Here is a 20,715-nt window from a genome sequence, read left to right as displayed (position 1 = left end):
TTAATAAAGTCAATAGACGTTCATAGTTTACCTTGGAATAGCAGCAGGTACAAGATCAGGAATATCGTCAAAATCCTCCATTACTTAAAAAGAAGAAAATAATAAGCTAAAATGTGTGTTATTGTTTAAAGGTGTGTGACGTTGCCGTGTAATAAAATGCCTTTTCCAATTTAGCCTTTTCGAGTATGAGGTCTTGTTTCCATTTATAGCCTCCTTCTTCTTCTTAACATCATGACACTCTTTTCTAAATTCACAAAGAATCATTCTGAAAAGTCTATTTATCCTTGGTCACAACGTAGATTAGGAGGAAACAGTCATGCTTTACCGAGATCAGGTCATGCGGCCACTATGATTGACAACCAACACTTTATTGTGTTTGGTGGAACAGGTCGAAGCAAAAAGAACTTGTTCATGATCAATACAAGTAAGACAATATCTATTCAGTCCTTCGTATTGACTCCTTCAAGATAATACGTCTGCCCATGCACTCTCTTCTTCAGGTGATATACCTCCTTCAAGAATGGCTTGTACCTTGAATTCAATGGATGGATTTATACTCTGTAAGTTGTTATTTGTCTGTACGTGTGCTGATGGTTTAGTATATGGTGGTGAACCTAAGATTCCTGGTGAATTATGGGATCCTCATTTTTATGTCATGCATACAAGTAAGTATTTTAGATCAAATGCTTCTGGCCCCTAAATTCATCCAACCATCAGATACACGTCAATGGTCAAGAGTAAGAACCAAAGGAAGACTACCTATCGAAAGAGCAGGACATACAACATGCATCTCAGACGATGGCATAATGTATGTCTGGGGAGGACATTATCAGCGAAAATACTTGAATGATTTATGTCTCTTCCATGTCAAAGAATGTAAGTACAACACTAGGTATGTCTCATTTATCCTCTACAGATCCTTCCAAGGCAGAATGGGAATTCATAGACTATCAAAGTCAAGCACCTTCAGCGAGATCAGGTCATGTGGCTGTCATTCATAACCATAGACTTTACATGTAAGTTAGATGCGTCAAGATTGGATCTCATAAGACCTTGTTTAGATTTGGTGGTATCAACACACAGGGCTTATTGAACGACATTTGGTATTTTGATCTTATGACACATGTATGGCATCCTATTTCAGCTGTAGGCTATATACCCACACCTAGAGAAAGTTGTGCAGCTGCTTTAGTCGATGATACCATCTATATCTTTGGTGGCAGAGGCATTCATGGCACACTCTGTGGCGATCTATGTGCATTCCGTATCAAGAGTAAGCCAAAAAATGATACAGGATGTGTAGGCTCAATATTGTTTAGGTCAACGATGGTACATGTTTCAAAGTATGGGTATCCCTCCTTCGCCTCGTTTTGGACTCACATTGACTGCTATTCAGAAAAAGATTTATGTGTTTGGAGGTGAATCGATAGGTAAAGCAGACGATAGCCTGTCTCTTTTTGTTCTTGACTGCAGTAAGTAGATAAAGAATGGGGATGGATTGACTTATGACGTTTATTCTAGCCAAGATAAAATATCCTCCTGAACCAGAACCTTCTGAAAGCGAAAAACAAGAGCGTGTGATAAAAGAAGAGGTAAGATGATAGATCATGTCATATCACTCATTCATTAGCCTTCCATCCATCTGGATGAACAGAGACAAACCCCTCCTTTACGTCCATCACGAGAAGGAGCAGGTTTAGATAGACGAGAGCCTTCTCTGAAACTTAAACGAGACATACACCCTAGGATACCACCTACTATTCAACTACCAGCGCCATCTCACCTTGACCCTGAAGAAAAAAAGAGATTGTTGCATGAACTTGCTTTACGTGATACCATGATCACAGAAATGAAAAAGAAAGAACAATGGTGGCGTACTGAAGTCTCTCTTGCTCGTTTTGAACAGAACAAGATCGATGACCAGGAATCCAAGTCAGCTTGTCTTATACAGTTTGATACCACAGACAAGCTAGTGCTTTTCCAGCAGCTCGTCAACATCAAGACCGAAATCAAAAAGATGAAAAGCAGTACCACTAAGCAAATAGAACCCATTGTACAGAAAATTGAACAAACAGAACATATTCGTATGGCTGCATTAGAAGAAGCAGCGTATTATAAAGCCACTTACATTGCACTTAAATCACATGACCACAAAGCATTGGATCTGCTTGAGTCCGAAAGAACCGTTTTGTTAGAAGCACGATTAAGAGAAGCAGAGCAAGAAGGGAACAGACAGCGTGAGACATTGGCTCAAGTAAAACAGCTGTCTCAACAAGCGACATTGGCCAGAGCCATGGCTGAGGAACAAGCGACAAAAGCACAGATACAATCAGAAGAAGCCCAGGAGGCTCATCAGACTATACTCGAACAACTTACGGTGCTTTATGACAAGATGATGAAAGCAGAGACACAAGCAAGACAAGATGCAATTCAAATAGCTCATCTCTCCAATCAATTGGCTAGCCGTGTCTCTGTTCAACAAAGTCCAGATCTATCTCAGCTATCGATGGAGATGGGACGTTTAGAGACCGCCAATATTAAACAACGCAATGAAATGGCTAGTTTACTGACTCAATTAGAACAAGCAAAAGATGAAGAGATTCGTCTACGCATACTACTGAATGAGAAAGATCAAGATTATGCAGAAGCTGTGCTTGCATTAGAACAGTTGTGTATCGAAATTGAATTACTCAAGAATGTCTCGCATGAATAAAAAGATGTGTGACATATAGAAACTGGATAAATGAAATACCGTCTCAAACGCGCTTTTCTTTTCTTTTTTTTTTCTATATCATAACAATGACGAATTTACCTAAAGAACTGTATTACCTTGGTACGATGTGAATTCATGTTCTATTTAACTTACATCAAAATATAGATGACAATTTTTCTATTCGTTCATTACGCAAATATCAGCTAAAAGAGATCTTGGCGGCCCATCATATTCCTTATTTACGTAGTATTACTCGTAATGACTTGATCCATCTGTTTAAGAAACATATTGAGCCTAGAAAAGAAGAGATCATAGCAGCCTATCAGAAAAAGCAACAAGAACAGCCACTACCAATCGAAGAATATGGTCGTGGTCATCGTGCTGTACAAAAACCAACGCGATTTGAAGATGAAGTTAAAGAAGTCAAAAAGGTAAGACGTGTTTTTGCCATCAAGGTCATTGACTTGTCATGCATATAGGATAAAGACGGATTTGCTATTCCTTCTGTACCTAAACGTGCTCCATTCAATCCAGAAGATTCATTTGGAGAGAGTGAAGTCGAATCTACACCCATCCCGAGAAAGGAGCCCAAAAAGCAGCAACAGAAAGTGTTAGTTCATCCACCTAAAACGAAGAAACCAAAGAAAAAAGTACAGTTCAACCCTGATGATTCATTTGCTTCTGAAGGTTCAGACGATGATTATACTGAACCTATCGAGTTGGATGATGAACAAGTCGATCCTGATTACGATGCAGATGCTGATGTGACTGATGAATCAGAAGAGGATATTGGTGAGATTGACAAAGAAGAGTTAGTGTTGCTCTATAAAGATCAAGCCGTGCCAGCAGAAACCTTGGCCAAACCCTATCCTATCAAGACACGATCTCAGAAATTAGCTGAAGCAAGACAACATCTGTTACTATGGAAGACGATATTGAAGCGTATAGGCTATGGCTTATGTATAGTATACATGGTTGTCGGCATTGTTGGATTAAGCATCACTGCTTATGCACGTCAACAAAATGGTTATTGCACAAATCATTCTATTCATCCTAAGAATGGTAAGGATAACCATGTTTTTTTTTCTAGCCTAAGCTAAACCATGATAGTTTCTTTTCTGTTCTCTTTGTTGCCCTCTCCTTGTATTCCATGCCCAGATCATGGTGTATGTACAGAGGATGAACTGATATGTGATCCACTTTATGAAAAAAAGACACCTTTCTATAATATTGGCCATCGATTACCTATTGCGGATGATTGTATTCATAATTCAGTCCTAGGTAAATATGTTGCACAAGTAGAACGCAAAATCAAGCAACAATTGGCTATCAAACAAGGGGAATTAGCTTGTCAACACTTGCTTGCTCATCCAGACAGCACAGATGCCCCTGTTGGCAAAGTGTTAGTCAAAGATGTCTTGTCTAATATCAAAGCATTTGTTGAACTCCATCTTCCTCAAGACAGAATAGAAGAAATTATGGTGATTGCCTTATCTGCTGTCCTTGAAGATCCCAAGATTCATTACTGGGAGATGTAAGTAGTATATATATATATATACTACTATTATTGTTATTCACATCCATGATTAGTGAGGATCAAAAGTACTTAGGCACAGAAGAAGCAGTGTATAGTACTTGGTGTAAAATACAGCGTGTGTATCAACAAACACCTTTCAACATCAAGATCTATATCATTGCTTTTCTTTCTGTTCTTTCAGCTGTATATGGTGCCTCAAGGGACTATAGAAGAAATCTAATGTATCAACAAAAGATGGATACACTTGTCAAGTCTATTTTGGACCAATTAAAGCAACAGGTGAGTCTTATCGATCACAGCTTATAAGCCAACTGATATTGTTTAGCATGACAAATACATGCAAGACTCAACTATATCACCTACTGTGCCTGTACCTCAACTCCGTTCATGTGTGGTGGATGTCAATAATAACAAAACCATTCAAGACTGGTTACGTGTGGTAGAGAAGATAGAATCACATCCTCATGTACGCAAAAGCTTTAAAGAAGTCAGAGGAGAACCTGTTGAATATTGGGAATTGACTGCATAAAACAATAATAAATTTTAATTTTACATATTAGACACGCGTCCATCCACCACCATAAGGATGACGTTCTCTCCAACCACGATAGGTACTTGAATCTCTTCTGATACAGCACCATTGAATCAAACAACCCACAAGAGCAAGACCTAAACAACCACCCAACATGCCTCGTAATTGGCTTGAGGCATTCACTGCCAAATCAAAATTTTTGGCGTGTAAGAGTGTGTTGACCATTTCCAAAAAGCCTGTTTGAACATAGATATCAATACCACAAAAGATGGCAAATGAGCCAATAAAAGCACTGGCAATCACAAACATAGGGCGTTCTAAAAAGGCAATCAAGATTACACCTACAATACAGAAACAGACAATCAGGATAGCACGACCCCAATTGGTTTGGATTAATCCATTCGTACTCCAAGAGAGCAACCAAAGTGCAACTAAATAACCCAGCAAAGCACCCAATAAATAGACGGCTAAAAAGAAACAACAACACAATAATCCTCCCACTAGAATACCAGCGACAATACTAACAACTAACAAGATGGTATTTGTGTTACTTCCATAGTCTGCTTTGGCATTGGTCAATACAATATAAGCAATATTGCCCCCCACATAAAAGCCAACAATAAACATAGTAAAATTTTGAAATACACCTAATCATGATACTATAAGTCACAGTTATTTTCTATATTATGTGTACCTCCAAGGAAACATAGATAAGCACCAGTAACAAACATCACCACACTAAACACAACACCATGAACTGTGGTTGTATGTCCTGCAACTAATAAGGATCATTAGTTTTAAATAAATAAATAAATAAATTAGTTTACAAGTGAATGTTGCCGAATTGCCATCGACACTTGTCACAGGAGCAGCTGTGACAAAGTCACCCATCAAAGTGACCATCAGTGAGATTAATGTAAATAGAAATGTAGTTGTGTTTCTCTTTGTTAACATGTTTGCAAAAGTAAAAAGTAAAAGGAATATTAAAAAAAGAGAGAGAGAGAGAAAAAAAATATCCCTTTATAAATTACATTTATTTATATCGTCTTGGCGTTACACTTTAATTAGCCACATAACAAACCTCAAAGAGGTGTGTCACAAACCCCGTTTATTTATAATTTTATTTTAAGCCAACATACTATTTAAATTCAAGTGGCGCCGCCCTCCTCTTCATCTTCTTCTTTATGAACCACGCTCAGGATCTTGTAAGCGATGAACAGTAACATATGGGCCTGGTTCCATATTACTAGCATCTAATAACAAAAAAAAAAGGGGGGAAGTCAATAAACAGTCATGACATGATTGGTTGTACCTTGAGGTGTAATCAGAATATACTGCGAAGAATTGTCACTAGCAGCATTCATTATCATACTCATCGTTTGCTTTCGATTGACAGCATCCATAAACACATCAAATTCATCCAAACTAACCTTGTTAACTGACACTGACCAATAGAAAACTTACCAAATAATGGGTGAAGAGATACTCTGCCATAAAGATAATAATAAACTGATTTGAGAAAAGGACTTCTCACCACCAGAAAGTGATCGAGAGTCCTTTTGACGGGATCCTTTACTGTATTGATCCCCGGTAGACACACGAATATCTAATCGTTTTGTTTGATGATTGAATCGAAGTGTACCTTCATCACCACGCATATGAAGATAGTAACTGAAATAGTGTTTAGCAGACAAAGAGATATAACTTCTAAAGGATTCCCATTTGCTCATTCTTTCTGCCAACATTTTAGAGAGTGATCTAGACAGTTTCTCCATGCCTTTGATAACAGCGTCTGCTTCATTCCATTGTGTCATGGCTTCTTCTGTCTCCCTTGTCAATTGATCAAGAGAAATGCCTCTTTCTTTTTCCATGTTCTTGGCAATACCTTCTAAACGCCTGATTTCTTTCTCTACTTCATGAGGACTACGGTCAGTATGAACACGGTCAGGATATTCTTCTTGTGCTTGCTGAATCCATTCATTCACAAGTTGATCACATTCAGCATAAGCAGATCGTCTGCCTTCATATCTCAGTTTGGTTGTCTGTAACTTATTGCCGAGTTGTTCTAAATCACCTTGCACTTGACTCTTTATGTCACCCAACTTGTTGAGCTTGACACGGAACTCATTCGACTGCTCTTCTCTTCGCAAATAATTGTTCTCGAGTGTCTTGAGTCGAATAATCACTTCCTGTACTTCTTTTGTCAATGCATTCTGTTGGTTCTTGATATCTTGGAATTGTTGAACAAGACTTCGAATCTTGGTGTCACAGAGACGAATGTCTTCTTGATACATGTTTAAATCAACAGGGTCATCTTCTCTCATGGCTTCTTCTTTCTCGGCCACCACGCGCTCCAGGTTCTTAATCTCGCGATCCAAGGCGTATTCAGAACGCTTGCATTCTTTAGATCGCTTCTCCAAGTCCATCAGCCGAGTCTTAAGTTCTCTTGATTCGAGTTCCAAACGTTCATATTCTTCTATCTTTTTGGCTAATTCACCACGACGCTTCTTGATCAAATGGTCCAAGTCTTTACGGAACCGAGGAGGACCACGGTATTTGTCAATCGATTCTGTTCGCATACCTGATTTACCACCCACTCTATAACAATTGCTCGTAAAGCAGAGATCAATATTCTTTGGCTTTTGGTACATGACTTGGTCTGCCTTTTGACGGTCTTCCATCAACAGAATCTTTTCAATCTTGTTGGCATTGATCAATTGACGCTTGACCCATTCATCCTCAAACTTGATCGCACGAAGGACTGTCATGTATTGAGGATCAGGCTCACCTTCTGTATAATCAAACAGATCATAGTCAGACACAATGATAGGAATCTGCCTCATTTCAAAACGACACAAGATACGAAACAACAAGTTCTTGTCTCGAAACGATTCGACCACAAAAGCATTGAGACTCTTGTTCAACACAGCTTCAATGACTTCAGCATATTGTGGCTGTTGTAAAGACAGATGAACACCTAATGGACCTACAGGCCTTCTTTTCTCCCATCGTGTCTCGCTTCGAATGGCCTGCAGAACTTCAGGCATACGACGTCCATACGCCTTGAGCTCATCACCCCGTTGATCTTCTAGTTTTCGAATATCGCTTTCCACGCGTTGTTTGAATTGATTGATTTCGGCCAATTGATGTTGCATCTGTTGGTAAGTTTCTTTGGCCTGCTTGCGCTCTTCTTCTAGGCCTTCAAATTCGATACTGAACTGCTTGGCTTTGCCAGATTTGTGTTCAATCAGTTGTTTGCATCGATTGATTTCTTGAAGGATTTCATTTCGTTTAAGTTGGCTGCTGGCTTCTAATTTTTCGGTTTCTGCTTGCATCAATTCTTGGTGTTTTTGCTTAGCAGCCTTGGTTGTCTTGATGGCATGATTGATCTCTGTCAGGTCAGCCTAAGATAGAATATAAGTAAGACATACAGGAAAAGACCATCAAATGTACCTTTAATTCTTTGATTTTCAAGAGTTTATCTGTCTTTTGAATCGTCAGTTCATTACGTTCTTCAGCATCAAGATCAGGTTGATTTTTGAACTGTTCCCATTCTTCTGTGACCTGAACTATATTAGCCTGACACACATTGACCTTCTCTTTTTGTGCTTCATACGCTTCTTTTATCTGTTCCAGTGTATGTTGAGCTACATTTGCCTCACGTTTCAATTTCTCTGCTTCTTTTTCCTTTTGAATGATTTGAGACCACACCAATTCGTTGTTCAAGACATCAATGTCGTTTTCAATCTCTTTGGATGCTTCTACTTCCTTATATCGTTTTTGTGCTTCATTGGCTTTTGCTTGAAGGACAGGCAAAATTTCTTTCTTTCTGTCCAAGATGGCTTTAGCAGTCTCCAGACTTTCACGGACAGATTCGAAATCGTTCTTGAGGTTCGTCAGTTGTGTACCGTGCATAAAGAGTTTGTATTTATCTTCAGGTGTGCTATCACTTAGGAACTTACGTGCCATGTCTTGTGTCAAGACAGTCAAGGGGTTATTGATGAGTAAGTTCATATGGTCCAGAATAGCGACCAGTTCTTCTTTCTTTTGAGACACGATATGGTTGGACGAGTTCTTGATCTTGTAAGGTGAAGGGCCGTCTTTACTGATGCGACGTTCAATAATGATCAGATCGGGATAGACGTCAGGTTTGTAAGCAGATTCACCGCGATTGGTCAAGATGATGGTGATGTTGGCCATACTAAACACACAGGTAAGACACTGCACAGCAACAAGACATACTTACCTGGCACCTTCTTTGATAAACGCACTGAGGTTTTTACCACGGTTAGTGGAACTGGCGTTAGCACCCAGGGCTAATGTGATCGCTGTCAAGATAGCACTTTTACCACTTCCATTATGACCAATGACAAAGTTGATTTTGGGTCCAAAATCAATCTTGAGGTATTTATGACACATGAAATTAACCACTTCGACTCTGGCAATCGTGCCTGCTTCATTGATAGACTATGGTTGAAGATTAATATGTTTACTTTTTTTTTTTTTCATGGTTTACCATGTTGTTGAAATCAATGGGTTGATTAAGTGTTCCATTAGATCCTTTGTCATGCGTCATGGGTTCATTGTCGTCGTTGTCGTCGTTGTCTTCTTCGTTGTTGTCGTTGTCTTCTTCGTTATCGTCGTTGTCTTCTTCGTTGTCGTCTTCGTCAATATTGTCCGCGCCATGATTGAATGAAGTTACTTTCTTGAGTCGTTTTCGTCTACTTGATCCTGGCAACTACAACACATTAACACAACTTGATAACGCGCTTCTTATTTTATTTTTTTTTATTTTTTTTTTTACTTCAGATGCATGGTCAGGACTAACACTTGCACTGTTTCTTCTTTTTAAAGAAGCTGGCATCGTTATTACTTAAAAAAAGAAGGAAAATTTCTTTTTATTAGACACAACCTTTTTTTTTTTTTATTATTATTATTATTATTTCTTGACAGTTTGTGAGAGAGAAAATTTTATATATAAAAAAAAATGATATACATATTAAAAGAATTGAGAAACAACAGTAGCAGCCAAACCCAAGACAACCATGGAATTCATGGTGTGCTTTGTACCTGCTGAAGTAGGAGAAGCCATACGTGGTGAAGACTGGCTTGTGTTTGCATTGGAAGAAGGACTAGCACTATTGGGAGTAGAAGCAGCATTGGCAGCAGGTTGAGGAGCAGCAGCAGCCACATTGACGTCTGTCTTGCTAGTAGTAGCATTAGCAGCAGCAGGAACAGCACCGCCAGTACTACCTTCAATCGTAAAAGGACCTGCAAAAGCCATTTTGGGTGAAGTACCAAACTCAAAAGCATCTATAAAAATTCAGTGATCTTGGGGTTATGATGAAACATGACTTACATTCAGTACCACTTTCCAATTCAGCAGGAATCTTCCAGACATACTTCATATCACCTGCATTGACATTAGTAGCAATGGTCATGATAGGCTGAAGAGCAGAAGAAGAACCCTTGGCTAAGACGATTTGATCAATGGTAGAGACAGTAGGATTGATCCAAGAAATGATGGCTTCTTGACCAGCCTTGTATTTGGTATTGGCCAAAGGAGAAGTGATGGAAATGATAGGTGCATCTTGAGCAAAGGCAACAGAAGCAATGTAAGCAGCAGAGATGAATAAAGAGTATTTCATTGTTTTGATTTGATGTAGAATCAAGACAGAAAAAAATCATTACTTGTGTTTGTATTTATATCAAAAGACAAAAGGGAGCAAACTATCAAAAGGGTAGAGAGAGTGAGATCAAGGAGATAGAGAGGAGTGATAGATAGAAACCAACTCTTTGTATCAAGGGGGACTATTTTAAGTGTATCTTTTTTTTTTTTTTATTTTTCTTTTGTTTTTTTTTTTTATTCCTTATACCGAGGCTTAAACAAATAGATTAAGAGAATTAAGCAAGATCAAAATGATTTCATGGTGATTCAACAAGTAAGTTCACACTCCTGATAAAATAAATGTCATGTTGCATTTGATATTTCTCCTTCTGTACCTGTCCCCTCATCATGTATGTGTTATCTGACAATAATGCATTAAATTCTCTTTCTCTCTTTCTCTTTCTCTTTTTTGATTCTGTCTCCTCTACCCTATTCTTTTTTCTGTTTTGTTTTCTTTGTGCTTTCTCTTCTCAAAAGAGAAAAAGTCAATGATTTATCACTATAAACAAGTTTCTGTTTTATTGATAGAAAAAAAATATTGAATGAAATCAAAACTATCCTTGTTGCCACATGGAAGAAGCAGGGATATAACAAAATAAGAGCGACATTCTCTCTTATGCTTGTATATAGGAGAATAATAAAAATATTTGGGAGAAAACTGTCTCCTTGATAAGATGTCATTCGAAAGCGTTCAAATTCTAATCTGTGATTTACTAAATCACATGATAACATGTCGTTTATGTACCACAGACGTATCTCCTTGATATTTTTAATTTTTTCTTTTTTCTTTTTCGAGTTAAAATTCTTCATGTCCCGAGAAAACCATTCGAATGATCCTGACACGTACCTTATAGAGTCAAGTGTACCTGATGTTCGAGCACTTGAGCTAAAAACACGGTAAATAAGATACAATATATACAATAAGACTGAGCTTGTTAGTCATGCTATTGAAGCACAAAAACAAGAGTTACGCGCCATGGTTGGGTAGGCTATCAAAAAAGCCCTTAAAAAAAAAACTTAAACAAGATAGGAACAAGTATCAAGATTTGATTTCGGCAGCAGATACTATTATCACCATGAGTAAAAATGCACAAGCTATCAAGACTAACTTTGAACGTATGCAAACAAACTATGATGTCCAGACCATCAAAGCCAATGCAAAAAAGGCACTTGAATTACGCGATCAAAAAAACAATTCAAGTATAGACCATGGTTGACTTGATGTATCAACTTATCACTGTATAGCTATTGTAGACACGAAGCGACGTTATGTTTATTGTATTGCGGCCTTGGTCAAATCATTGGCTGATGTGCCTGAACAGATGTGGCATGCGATGGAAAATCATCGGTACCTTCATGCGAGTCGATTGTTTGTCTTGGCTGAAAAAGTCTATGATTACCTCGAACAAGAAAAACAAAAGTCATTTGTGGATATTGAGGTTGCATTTCCTGTGATTCAGAGACAATGGGATGCAGTGAGTGCATTTAAACAACACATTATTCAACGCTCTTTGCATTATCTTTGTATTTCAGAACAAACACCCGAGGTAAAGTAATGCGTCAAAAGACAACATGGCTGACGAAAAGTCCAACCAGCATTTGGCTGAAATCATGGTGGGATTGATGCTATTAGACAACATGTCCTATCAAGACACACTTCAAAAGATGTTGGACATGAGACTAAATGTGATTCGAGAGATCATTCAACAGCACAAGACACACCGTCTTTCGCACCAACTAAAAGAGATCACAACCGTATTTAAACGTACGCTAATACAGACCTTTTCCATTTTTGTGCCTACACAACACACCAGTCTGATTGAATCCTTTGTGGCTTCTTTTCAACAGACGTTTCTTATACCCTCTAAATCAAGCCATGGGAATGAAACACCCAGTCAACCAGCCATCACACGGTTATTTTCGCCCAGTTCCAATGTACATCTGATGGTTCGCTATCTTCCAGATACACTTCAGACGTATTTACCTGTCTTTGATCCCTCCAGTCCACTCACACATCAGGATGTACAAGCCATGGTGCGTGCATGGACAAAGCATGTCGAGCAGTATCTTCAACACCATCTGAGTCAACCCTTAGCGGCTATCCAAAGCCATGCTGATTTAGTCCAGCTACGTACACAGGTGTTTGAATCATTAGAGCAACACGACACATCATGGCAAACAGCCAGTGACAGCCTGCTGTCTTCTTATTCTATCTGGCATGGTCTTTATCGTGACACATTCAATGCCTATGCCAGATCCATGGTGGATACTGCCCTCAACACACTTGCTCAACAACCACAAAAGGTATGGCAAACAGTCATGGAAGCATCTCAGCAAGCAGATTTCTCAGTCACAATGCATGTTTGGCCTGATATGACAGACCAACATCACCATGCGTTTCGTTTACCTCATCTATCGAGTGCTGAAGAAATCAAAGCCTTCACTCGCGATTTAGCAGAAACAGTGCACGATAGAACAAACGATCTGCATCGACTGCAAGATGCGTTTGATACCACATTAGCTCGTATTCGAAAAGATATTCAAGTCTATTTAAGCATGGAAGGTGCATGCGATACAAAAGAGTATGTGTAGAGTGTCATCATGGATAGCTCATCAATGAATTAGGGATACAGAGACAATCAAGACTTATTTCGAGAACCAATGCTTAGACACCGTCATGGCTTATGCATATCAACTTCAAGCCTTCATAGAGCGTATTGCTGCATGGACAGATCAAAACAAGAGTAAGCTATTGAGAACAAGGCTTACTTATATAGACTTTAGTCAACCATGGGTCCATTTTTCTGGGTCGACTGGCAAAGAACATTGGATGTCTTTCTAAAGAATTACCCAAGGCATTGTCTGTCTCTCTTGATACGATGCCTGTATTTGAGTTACGCAGTCGTATACATCAAGGTTTATTGAAAAGAAAAAAAGTAATACTCTATTACTAATGCTGTTTGCATGATAGATCTCAAGTATACACAAGTACAAGATAAATTATTGTATGTGTATCATCAATCACATACACCTTGGCTTGATTGGCTAGAAAAGAAATTTGCCCAAGACCTTGAATCAACACTTGTCTTGACAAAATGGAATGATACATGTCCTTCTATCACAGTTTGGGAAAGTAAAGTGACTAGAACACAAAAAAAAGAGAGGTTACTTATAGACAATAGATGTGGAACAAGACATCAAGATACCAACACAATCAACAAACGACATTGTAAAAAACCTGTATTTTGTGTGTGAAGAAATCCAACGTATCAATAGTACCATGATAGATCAGGCAAGTATAGGATGTACATTCAATGGAAGAAGCTAACATCATGAAGACAATCATGACACAATTAAGAGAAAAGTTACTTCATGTAGTGAATAGAGTTTATCAGACACATATGGAAAGATTAGAGATGACGGAGAATGGTGCCTTACAGCTGATATTTGATTATCTGTTTCTTTCCAGCCTGTTTGAACATACAAACAGCACTGTGATTCAATTCTTAAAGCAACAGGTTGACCCCATCAACTGGGCAAGTTATGAGTATCACTTAAAATCCCAGGTCAACAAATTCTATATCAGACAATCCTTGATATTGGGTGTACTTACGCATGCTACTCATGAAACATATGAAAGGTAAACTTTACATTCCAACACACAAACAATAATCTTGTTTTCTAGGGCTCGAAAAGTCATCACAAACCAACAAGGACAACACAACGTACTGCCTTTAGCACCTCAAGCATCAAGGTTTACTTTACTTCCCATTGGTCATTTAGTTTCTTCGGTACGAGCAAAATAAACATTGTTGGTTCAAATTTCAATCTTGATTGTAATAAATAATACAATGTCATTCTTGACAAGCGTTCTTTATTCTCTCCTCTCTCTCTCTCTCTTTTTTTTTTTTTCTTTTAATAATGAAAATCCAAATCATTAGTCTTGTCTTGTCGTTGATGCTCAGCTTGGTTGTTGCAGTAGACTTGCCACCTTTTCGTTCTCTTCATAATCGTAAGCTATCATATAGAATATGACATAAACACTCACCTATCTGATAGTCTGTAGTCAGAATTTACCTTGTGCAGATGGTATGGTGTGTCGTAGAGATATGGAAGCCGTCTATGGTACATGCGAAAAGCCTGCCCACCCAGCTGCCAGTTAAATTAGATGGAAATAAAAGTCTATACATAAATGCGTTTATTATAATGATATATAAATTAAAAGATATAGGCAGCAACAGCAGCCATAGCTAAAAGAGTGACAGATTGAGTGTTCTTGAGAGAAAGAGCAGCAGATTGTTGAATTTCAGAGTTGGCCATGGCATTAGCGGCATTAGCGGCACTGGCAGCAGCATCAGTAGTGGCAGCAGCAGCAACTTCAGTGGTGGCAGCAGCAGCGGCAGCTTCCGTAGTAGGACCAAAGTTAAGCACAATATCAGTTGTGGAGGTAGTAGCAGCATCAGTGGTAGTTGTGGCATTGTTAGCAACGCTAGTATTGTTTGTTGTGCTGTTAGCAGGGAGAGCTTCATTACCAATAGGATAAACCCAGTTGGTTTCCCAATAAGGCTGAGAAATATTCAAACATTGATGAATGGACTTGACATTGAATGTTTCTTGAAGCTTAGGTAGCCACTTTTCAGTCATCTTGACGGTAGCATTGTTCAGTTCATGTTCGAGCACGATAAGGCCGTTCTTGTACTTGCCAGCCTTTTGGTTCTTGATCCAGGTATCGAAACGAGAGCTGACTTCAGCATTGGAAATACTACCACCATTGATGGCTTCCTTGATGTTCCAGTCATCAGTATCTTCAGACCACAAGTAGGTGTGCAAACCCATTTGCCAAGCAATAGCACGGACACGGTCATCGACATCACCTTGAGGAGGTCTCCAGCACTTGGTAGTGACACCGGTGGCTTCCTTGATAGCCTTAAGAGACCAGTAGAGTTGAGCAACCACTTGTTCATTGGTTTGGGTAGTCATGACAGGATGAGACCAGGTGTGAGAACAGAGGACATGACCATGGTTAAGAGCTCTCTTGGCTGCCTCAGGATAGGTTACAACGTTGGAACCAATGTACTACAAGACAATTAATTAATTGTTCAACAAGATGTTTCTCACTTACGAAAAGTGTTGCTTTTTGGTTATTGTGCTTGGCCAAGAAATTGTATAGTTCGGGTTCAGCCCATTTATCGAATTCCTTGTCTTCACCTTGAAGGTTGTAGGGTCCATCATCGTAGTTGAGACCCCAATCGCCAGGATTAGGACAATGATGCACATCTTCAGGAATATAATCGAGCTTAGGCTTAGTACAACCGGTATCAGACCACCAACAGTGAGGGTCCTTGCCTTCATCGTAGCCTGTGAAGACGATATCGCCGTTCTTGTTGGTCTTTCTGACAGGAGCCTTGGGGACCTTGCTCCAATCAATGGCCTTGATGACCTTTTGCACTTCAGCGTGCTTGACGTCAGGAGCAGCCCAAGGTTCAGGATACTGCTTGAGGTCAAGGGTCTTGCGAGGCAATGTACTGGACATGTTCAATGGGGCAGTAGGGTAGCCTGAATTGACACCTTCAGGGACAGGGAAATCAGGCAACCAAGCAGGGGACTCGATAGCCAAGACTTCAGATGTCTTTGTAGCGGATGTGGTAGTAGTGGCTGCTGAAACAAAGCTACCTGTTGTAAGTAAAAGAGCACCAAGGAAGGAAAGTTGCATGACTCAATGGATTTTCAAAATAAAATAAAAAAAGGAGTGTGTGTGTGGAAGAAGAGATCTATATAAAAAAGAAGGGTAACCTTATTTTATTTTATTTTTTGGTTCCTTATATACAAGATTTAAATTTGTAGTTGTATCACAAGTGTACAGAAAAGAAAAAAAGGTAGAAACTTATCTCGGTACACTTCTAAATAATCTATGAAGCGCATGGATAAACACCAAGTATAGTTAATAACGTTTTTCATCAGCCGATTGCAGTAACCCGGTGTATGTATGTGTAAATCACAATGTAAATAGAGTACTCCGTTTCAACTTTGTTTTTTAACATTATTTCCAAATTTATACATGTTGTTAGCCGGGTAAAAAGACAGAAAAAAAAAAAAAAGAAGCTACCTTACCATATTGAACATGACATCACGGTCATGTTTGTTTTCTTTGCTTTCTGTTTTTGAATGAGTTAGAAAACATATACCAATGCCATAAGCAGAAAAGTGGCTAATGTATTTTCCCCTTTGATTCCCTTTCATGTTTCCAACTCTTCTTATTATGTGTTTAAGGAATAATTTTCTAAAGGTAGCTTGCTGATCTATTTTAAGACCATTGAATGATATAATTGGATATGTTTCTCTAAAATAAATTATATTTCTACCAAAGTAGGGTAATCGGGTCATTTTCTACGCCATCCAATTGCCTCGTGTAATCAAAAAGATAAGCTTCTCAAAAGGGGAGGAGGGGGGGGGAAATAGAATGGTAACCATCTTTCAGTATAAATGTTTAAAACAGCATTGTGGCCTAATCAACAACAAAGGCAATGATAACTCAATCAGTGACGCACACCATTCATAACAAAACCCCCCCCCTTTACGTCTAAAATTAATTCTTTTCATGTTTCACAACAGACATTGTCTTTGTAACAAATCTTAAACACGTTGCTTATAGACAAGTTTACCTGCATCAATGTTATCCATAGCTCTTTTGGTAAGAAACAAACAGAAGAAAAAGAGGGTGTGTATTTTCATTGTGATTGTTATTGTTATTATTATTATTGAAGGATCAGTTTAGATTCACCATGTCTTGAATGCACATTGACATAACCACGTCCTTTTAATTGACCATAATAGCCCATTTTGATAGCATTTCTTTTTGCACAAGTAGTGTGTATCTTATCAGCAAAAGGAGATACAATCTCTGGTTCACATAACCAGCAATGAACTGTGAATGCCTGATTTGCTCCATAAGGTAATATCATGGTTGTCTTGACAGGACCATCTAAAGCAACAACAGTTGATTTTGATCCTGATTGAGGATACACTTGTACATTTGTAGCCCCTGTGAGTACAGCAGCACCCAATGTATGGACAGGATAATAACTACCCATGATCATACCATTGAGTGCACCCACCATGATGGTGTCTGCCTTTAATCCCTATCAAAGGCATAAGCATGTATCATGGAACTATTGAGTTACTTACCTTGAAGTCAATAGCCCCTCTTCCTAATCCAGCCATAAACGTATGAAACTCTAATCCTTCTAATTCACCTTCCATTCGACCATGATTGACTTTGATGTCTAGACTGTTGTATCTGTTTAATGTAGATGGAAATACAATGTCAAGACGATAGACTAAACAAGATTTAGCAATGGAAGGATGATGATGATTGATATGGATATTTTTGATTTTGGAATCAACACTGTCTACTTCAGAGAACAAGATATGACTCAGCAGATCTTCTGTATGGGCATGAAACTTGGCTTGTATCTGAATATCCTGTGTGTCTCGGGAAGTGTACATGTTGACTAGCCCACCATCACTAAACAATCCATCCAGCTTGATATGGAGTGTCTTGAATGCTTCTGGTGAGAACATGACTGTCTTTGTCTTTTCATAAGGTAAATGATTACATTCGGGTACAGTATGATAATGAGGTCTTAAGGGCCTTTTGATCTTGAATGCATTGTTTACTTTAGGCATGTTGGGTGAGGGTTCTTTGGCAGAAGAAGGGATAACAATCGATTGAACTACTTGAGATCGTTTGTAGATATCTTTGACATCAATCTCTTTCGTCCAGTAGATGTCTTGGTGAGTTTGATAGGATGTGGAGATCTTTTCGTCTAGTTTCCACAATGTATCCAGAGAAGCCATGAATTTCGATAACTGAATAGCGTCTGTTGAGCCAATTTCATTGGGATAGTCAAGAAATGAATGATGTTGTTTACCCTAAAGACAATGAGTCATGTCGTCATCAAAAGAATACATACACCCATACTATAACCATGTGTCCATAACGTATAGATATGTGTAAAGAGAACAAGGCTTGTAAAGAGACAGAAAACAATACCAAAGCGTTCTAAGCAGAGTGAATCTTTTGTCTCTTATTACTATATATTTACTTGTAAAGAGCCAAGCTTGCTTTGGCATCTCGGTCATGAAGGGATCTTTTGTCATTCTTATGAAAGAGAAAAAGTGATTTGCATGATTTTCGGAGTCAACTCTTTTTATTCATTTTTTTACGCGTAAGTCTTACTTTTTTTTTTTTTATGATGCTTAGTGGAAGAAAACGCCCTCTTCACTTTGTTCAGAAAAGGTAAGCAATAGAGAATATAAAGAAAAGATAGTTTATCCATAGTTTAGTGGTATTGTAGATCAAAAGAATCAAGCTCGAGAAAAGGTACTCCTTTGTTGATATCATGATATACTCATACACACTAGAGAACCCATCATGTCATGTCAGTCTTTTACGAACAAACAGAGCTTATACCCAACCAAGACAGTCTACCTACAGCTCAACTTAAACCAGATGCAACACTGAGTGCTTATTATACACCTCAACTCGCTTCTGACTTTTCAGTCGATGTGGATCTCATTTGGTCTTTGGCAACTGCATTCCAACAAGACCCCAACGCGATTCATGGTTGGATTCGTGACTTGATTCAACCTGGTCTTGCTAGTCAACTTGAACGCATCACACAGATCCATGCGGATGACCCATTTGCCAGTACGTTTGTCCATCTTTCTTATGGTCAACGTGATCTCGCTGCTGAACAAGCACAACAACACAATGACTACCCTTTAGGCATGTATATTGTCCATGCTGAATTCAAGGATCTAAGGGACGTCATTCAAAGTCAAATTGCTTCATTTCAATCCAAAGGCGAATGGCAAACGATGTCTGTCTTTCACCGTAAATGTTGGTGTATCATGGCGGGTGATCTAGGCTATGTGCCAAAAGACGACTTTGTGGTCACGTCAGGTGTGTATTGGCAATGTGCTTTAGGCATGTACTTGTGGTATGGCAATCGATATGGTACACAGCCTAGTTTGGCACAGTACAACAAGGCATTCAGTCATAAGCCTGATGTACATCATCTTCAGACTGTTCGACATACAGCAGTGCCTGATGCAAGCTGTCTATGGTATCAACTGTTACAGCTTCTTATAGGTGATGCAAGTATTGCTGATTTGGCTATGTGGCCATTGGACCTTGTCTGGTTGATGGGTCTCTATCGACCCCAGACAACAATAGACCAAACTTGGCTATTGAAATGGATCGATCAATTAGAGATAATGGATTTAGCTGAATGGGCTATTTATGCTTCCCTGTTTTTATCAAGGCAAGTATGATAAACACACCAAAAAAATGAATATTCATCCTCTCTAGTCCTACACAAAAAGTCAATTCGATTCTTCGTCAATGTGAATGGCAGAATGAAGCCAGACTGTTGAATGAATTCTATATCCCCAAGAAACAGATCCAAATAGCAAAAGCATTACATGCGCATGATGCATGGGATTATGAACAAGAATACAACCATTTAATACAGGGGGAATTATATGATCAGGCTAAATTAGCTCTTTTCTATTTTTTATTGCCCAAATTATTCCAAAGCAAGTATACAATCCTTGTTTACAGAAATGACTGACAAGCCACATTAGATCATGAAAAAGACATTCAGGCAAGCATAGACTATATCGAAGCAATTCCAAAAGACAAGCAAGACGACCAGGTTAGACTGATGTGCCAGGCATATCATCATGTGTTGTCCAATAACAATCAAGACTCCCACACACTCAAAAAAGAACTGGATCAATTGAAAGAAGCCTATCCTTCTAGAAATGTACATGGGCTCATCAAAGACTTGATTATAGCCATTGAATTAAATGAACAATAAAGTGGGTTTATTAATAATATCTCTTTGTGTAAGTATCTGTGTATTTCTTATAAGTCAAGACAAGAGCAACACCTGTAATTAAACCCTTATAGAAATTAATAGCAGCAGGTGAAGTTAAGAAATTCTCTGCTTCTTGAATCTTGGGACCAGCCTTTCGTTTAAGATCAGCCAATTCATCCTTGAGTCTATTGACTTCGTCTTCAGCTATTTCAGTAGCCTTACCAACTTGTTGAGGTGCATCATCTAATGCTTTATCTACTTTATTGGCTGCATCATGAGCACCAGAACGTATTTGGTCTGTTACTTGGTCTGTCTTTTGAGCTGCTTTTTGACTGTTGTTTGACATAGTGAGAAGATAATACGAAAGAAAAAAAAAAAAGA

At 38.6% G+C, this 20,715-nt stretch overlaps 11 protein-coding genes across 11 annotated transcripts; 4 read left to right on the top strand and 7 right to left on the bottom strand.

Annotated features, from left to right (window-relative positions):
• Positions 1-158: 158 nt before the first annotated feature.
• Positions 159-2,713, top strand: B0P05DRAFT_620692 (uncharacterized protein; the record flags this gene model as incomplete). Its single annotated transcript, XM_051583437.1, has 8 exons — positions 159-560; positions 600-665; positions 718-876; positions 917-1,016; positions 1,062-1,273; positions 1,320-1,472; positions 1,522-1,592; positions 1,631-2,713. The coding sequence occupies exons 1-8, from the start codon at positions 521-523 to the stop codon at positions 2,711-2,713; spliced, it is 1,884 nt and encodes a 627-aa protein (XP_051432301.1). The 5' UTR covers positions 159-520.
• A 24-nt stretch (positions 2,714-2,737) lies between these two features.
• Positions 2,738-4,779, top strand: B0P05DRAFT_598699 (Man1-Src1p-C-terminal domain-containing protein; the record flags this gene model as incomplete). Its single annotated transcript, XM_051583182.1, has 6 exons — positions 2,738-2,833; positions 2,879-3,144; positions 3,193-3,775; positions 3,824-4,247; positions 4,304-4,529; positions 4,576-4,779. The coding sequence occupies exons 1-6, from the start codon at positions 2,800-2,802 to the stop codon at positions 4,777-4,779; spliced, it is 1,737 nt and encodes a 578-aa protein (XP_051432300.1). The 5' UTR covers positions 2,738-2,799.
• On the bottom strand, positions 4,777-5,774 carry B0P05DRAFT_552337 (uncharacterized protein). Its single transcript, XM_051579458.1, has 3 exons — positions 5,610-5,774; positions 5,477-5,560; positions 4,777-5,429 (listed from the first exon to the last, which is right to left on the bottom strand). The coding sequence occupies exons 1-3, from the start codon at positions 5,734-5,736 to the stop codon at positions 4,807-4,809; spliced, it is 834 nt and encodes a 277-aa protein (XP_051432299.1). The 5' UTR covers positions 5,737-5,774; the 3' UTR covers positions 4,777-4,806.
• A 23-nt stretch (positions 5,775-5,797) lies between these two features.
• Positions 5,798-9,401, bottom strand: B0P05DRAFT_552335 (P-loop containing nucleoside triphosphate hydrolase protein). The gene is made up of 6 exons (XM_051579457.1): positions 9,299-9,401; positions 9,029-9,249; positions 8,236-8,983; positions 6,247-8,186; positions 6,095-6,207; positions 5,798-6,035 (listed from the first exon to the last, which is right to left on the bottom strand). The coding sequence occupies exons 1-6, from the start codon at positions 9,356-9,358 to the stop codon at positions 5,965-5,967; spliced, it is 3,153 nt and encodes a 1,050-aa protein (XP_051432298.1). The 5' UTR covers positions 9,359-9,401; the 3' UTR covers positions 5,798-5,964.
• A 312-nt stretch (positions 9,402-9,713) lies between these two features.
• Positions 9,714-10,444, bottom strand: B0P05DRAFT_552333 (uncharacterized protein). The gene is made up of 2 exons (XM_051579456.1): positions 10,142-10,444; positions 9,714-10,095 (listed from the first exon to the last, which is right to left on the bottom strand). Exons 1-2 carry the CDS (start codon positions 10,428-10,430, stop codon positions 9,782-9,784), a joined length of 603 nt encoding a protein of 200 aa, XP_051432297.1. The 5' UTR covers positions 10,431-10,444; the 3' UTR covers positions 9,714-9,781.
• Positions 10,445-10,658: 214 nt separating this feature from the next.
• On the bottom strand, positions 10,659-11,228 carry B0P05DRAFT_552331 (uncharacterized protein). Its single transcript, XM_051579455.1, has one exon. It carries the CDS (start codon positions 11,180-11,182, stop codon positions 10,880-10,882), a length of 303 nt encoding a protein of 100 aa, XP_051432296.1. The 5' UTR covers positions 11,183-11,228; the 3' UTR covers positions 10,659-10,879.
• Positions 11,229-14,332, top strand: B0P05DRAFT_552326 (uncharacterized protein). Its single transcript, XM_051579454.1, has 10 exons — positions 11,229-11,347; positions 11,390-11,434; positions 11,481-11,650; positions 11,696-11,997; positions 12,047-13,032; positions 13,076-13,194; positions 13,235-13,366; positions 13,422-13,583; positions 13,633-13,742; positions 13,789-14,332. The coding sequence occupies exons 1-10, from the start codon at positions 11,259-11,261 to the stop codon at positions 14,092-14,094; spliced, it is 2,421 nt and encodes an 806-aa protein (XP_051432295.1). The 5' UTR covers positions 11,229-11,258; the 3' UTR covers positions 14,095-14,332.
• A 336-nt stretch (positions 14,333-14,668) lies between these two features.
• Positions 14,669-16,163, bottom strand: B0P05DRAFT_475337 (uncharacterized protein; the record flags this gene model as incomplete). The annotated part of the gene is made up of 2 exons (XM_051574835.1): positions 14,669-15,526; positions 15,573-16,163. 2 exons carry the CDS (start codon positions 16,161-16,163, stop codon positions 14,669-14,671), a joined length of 1,449 nt encoding a protein of 482 aa, XP_051432294.1.
• A 1,024-nt stretch (positions 16,164-17,187) lies between these two features.
• B0P05DRAFT_552307 (uncharacterized protein) lies at positions 17,188-18,687 on the bottom strand. Its single transcript, XM_051579453.1, has 4 exons — positions 18,556-18,687; positions 18,424-18,512; positions 17,636-18,382; positions 17,188-17,589 (listed from the first exon to the last, which is right to left on the bottom strand). Exons 1-4 carry the CDS (start codon positions 18,608-18,610, stop codon positions 17,206-17,208), a joined length of 1,275 nt encoding a protein of 424 aa, XP_051432293.1. The 5' UTR covers positions 18,611-18,687; the 3' UTR covers positions 17,188-17,205.
• A 3-nt stretch (positions 18,688-18,690) lies between these two features.
• On the top strand, positions 18,691-20,338 carry B0P05DRAFT_552305 (uncharacterized protein). The gene is made up of 5 exons (XM_051579452.1): positions 18,691-18,749; positions 18,797-18,833; positions 18,875-19,776; positions 19,824-20,050; positions 20,099-20,338. The coding sequence occupies exons 1-5, from the start codon at positions 18,703-18,705 to the stop codon at positions 20,332-20,334; spliced, it is 1,449 nt and encodes a 482-aa protein (XP_051432292.1). The 5' UTR covers positions 18,691-18,702; the 3' UTR covers positions 20,335-20,338.
• Positions 20,339-20,710, bottom strand: B0P05DRAFT_552299 (uncharacterized protein). The gene has a single exon (XM_051579451.1). The coding sequence runs from the start codon at positions 20,678-20,680 to the stop codon at positions 20,345-20,347; it is 336 nt and encodes a 111-aa protein (XP_051432291.1). The 5' UTR covers positions 20,681-20,710; the 3' UTR covers positions 20,339-20,344.
• Between the last annotated feature and the right edge of the window lie 5 nt (positions 20,711-20,715).

Source organism: Gilbertella persicaria (genome assembly GCF_025201335.1).
Source record: "Gilbertella persicaria strain CBS 190.32 chromosome Unknown B0P05scaffold_36, whole genome shotgun sequence".
Classification (NCBI taxonomy): domain Eukaryota; kingdom Fungi; phylum Mucoromycota; class Mucoromycetes; order Mucorales; family Choanephoraceae; genus Gilbertella; species Gilbertella persicaria.
This window is presented reverse-complemented; position numbering and strand designations above follow the sequence as displayed.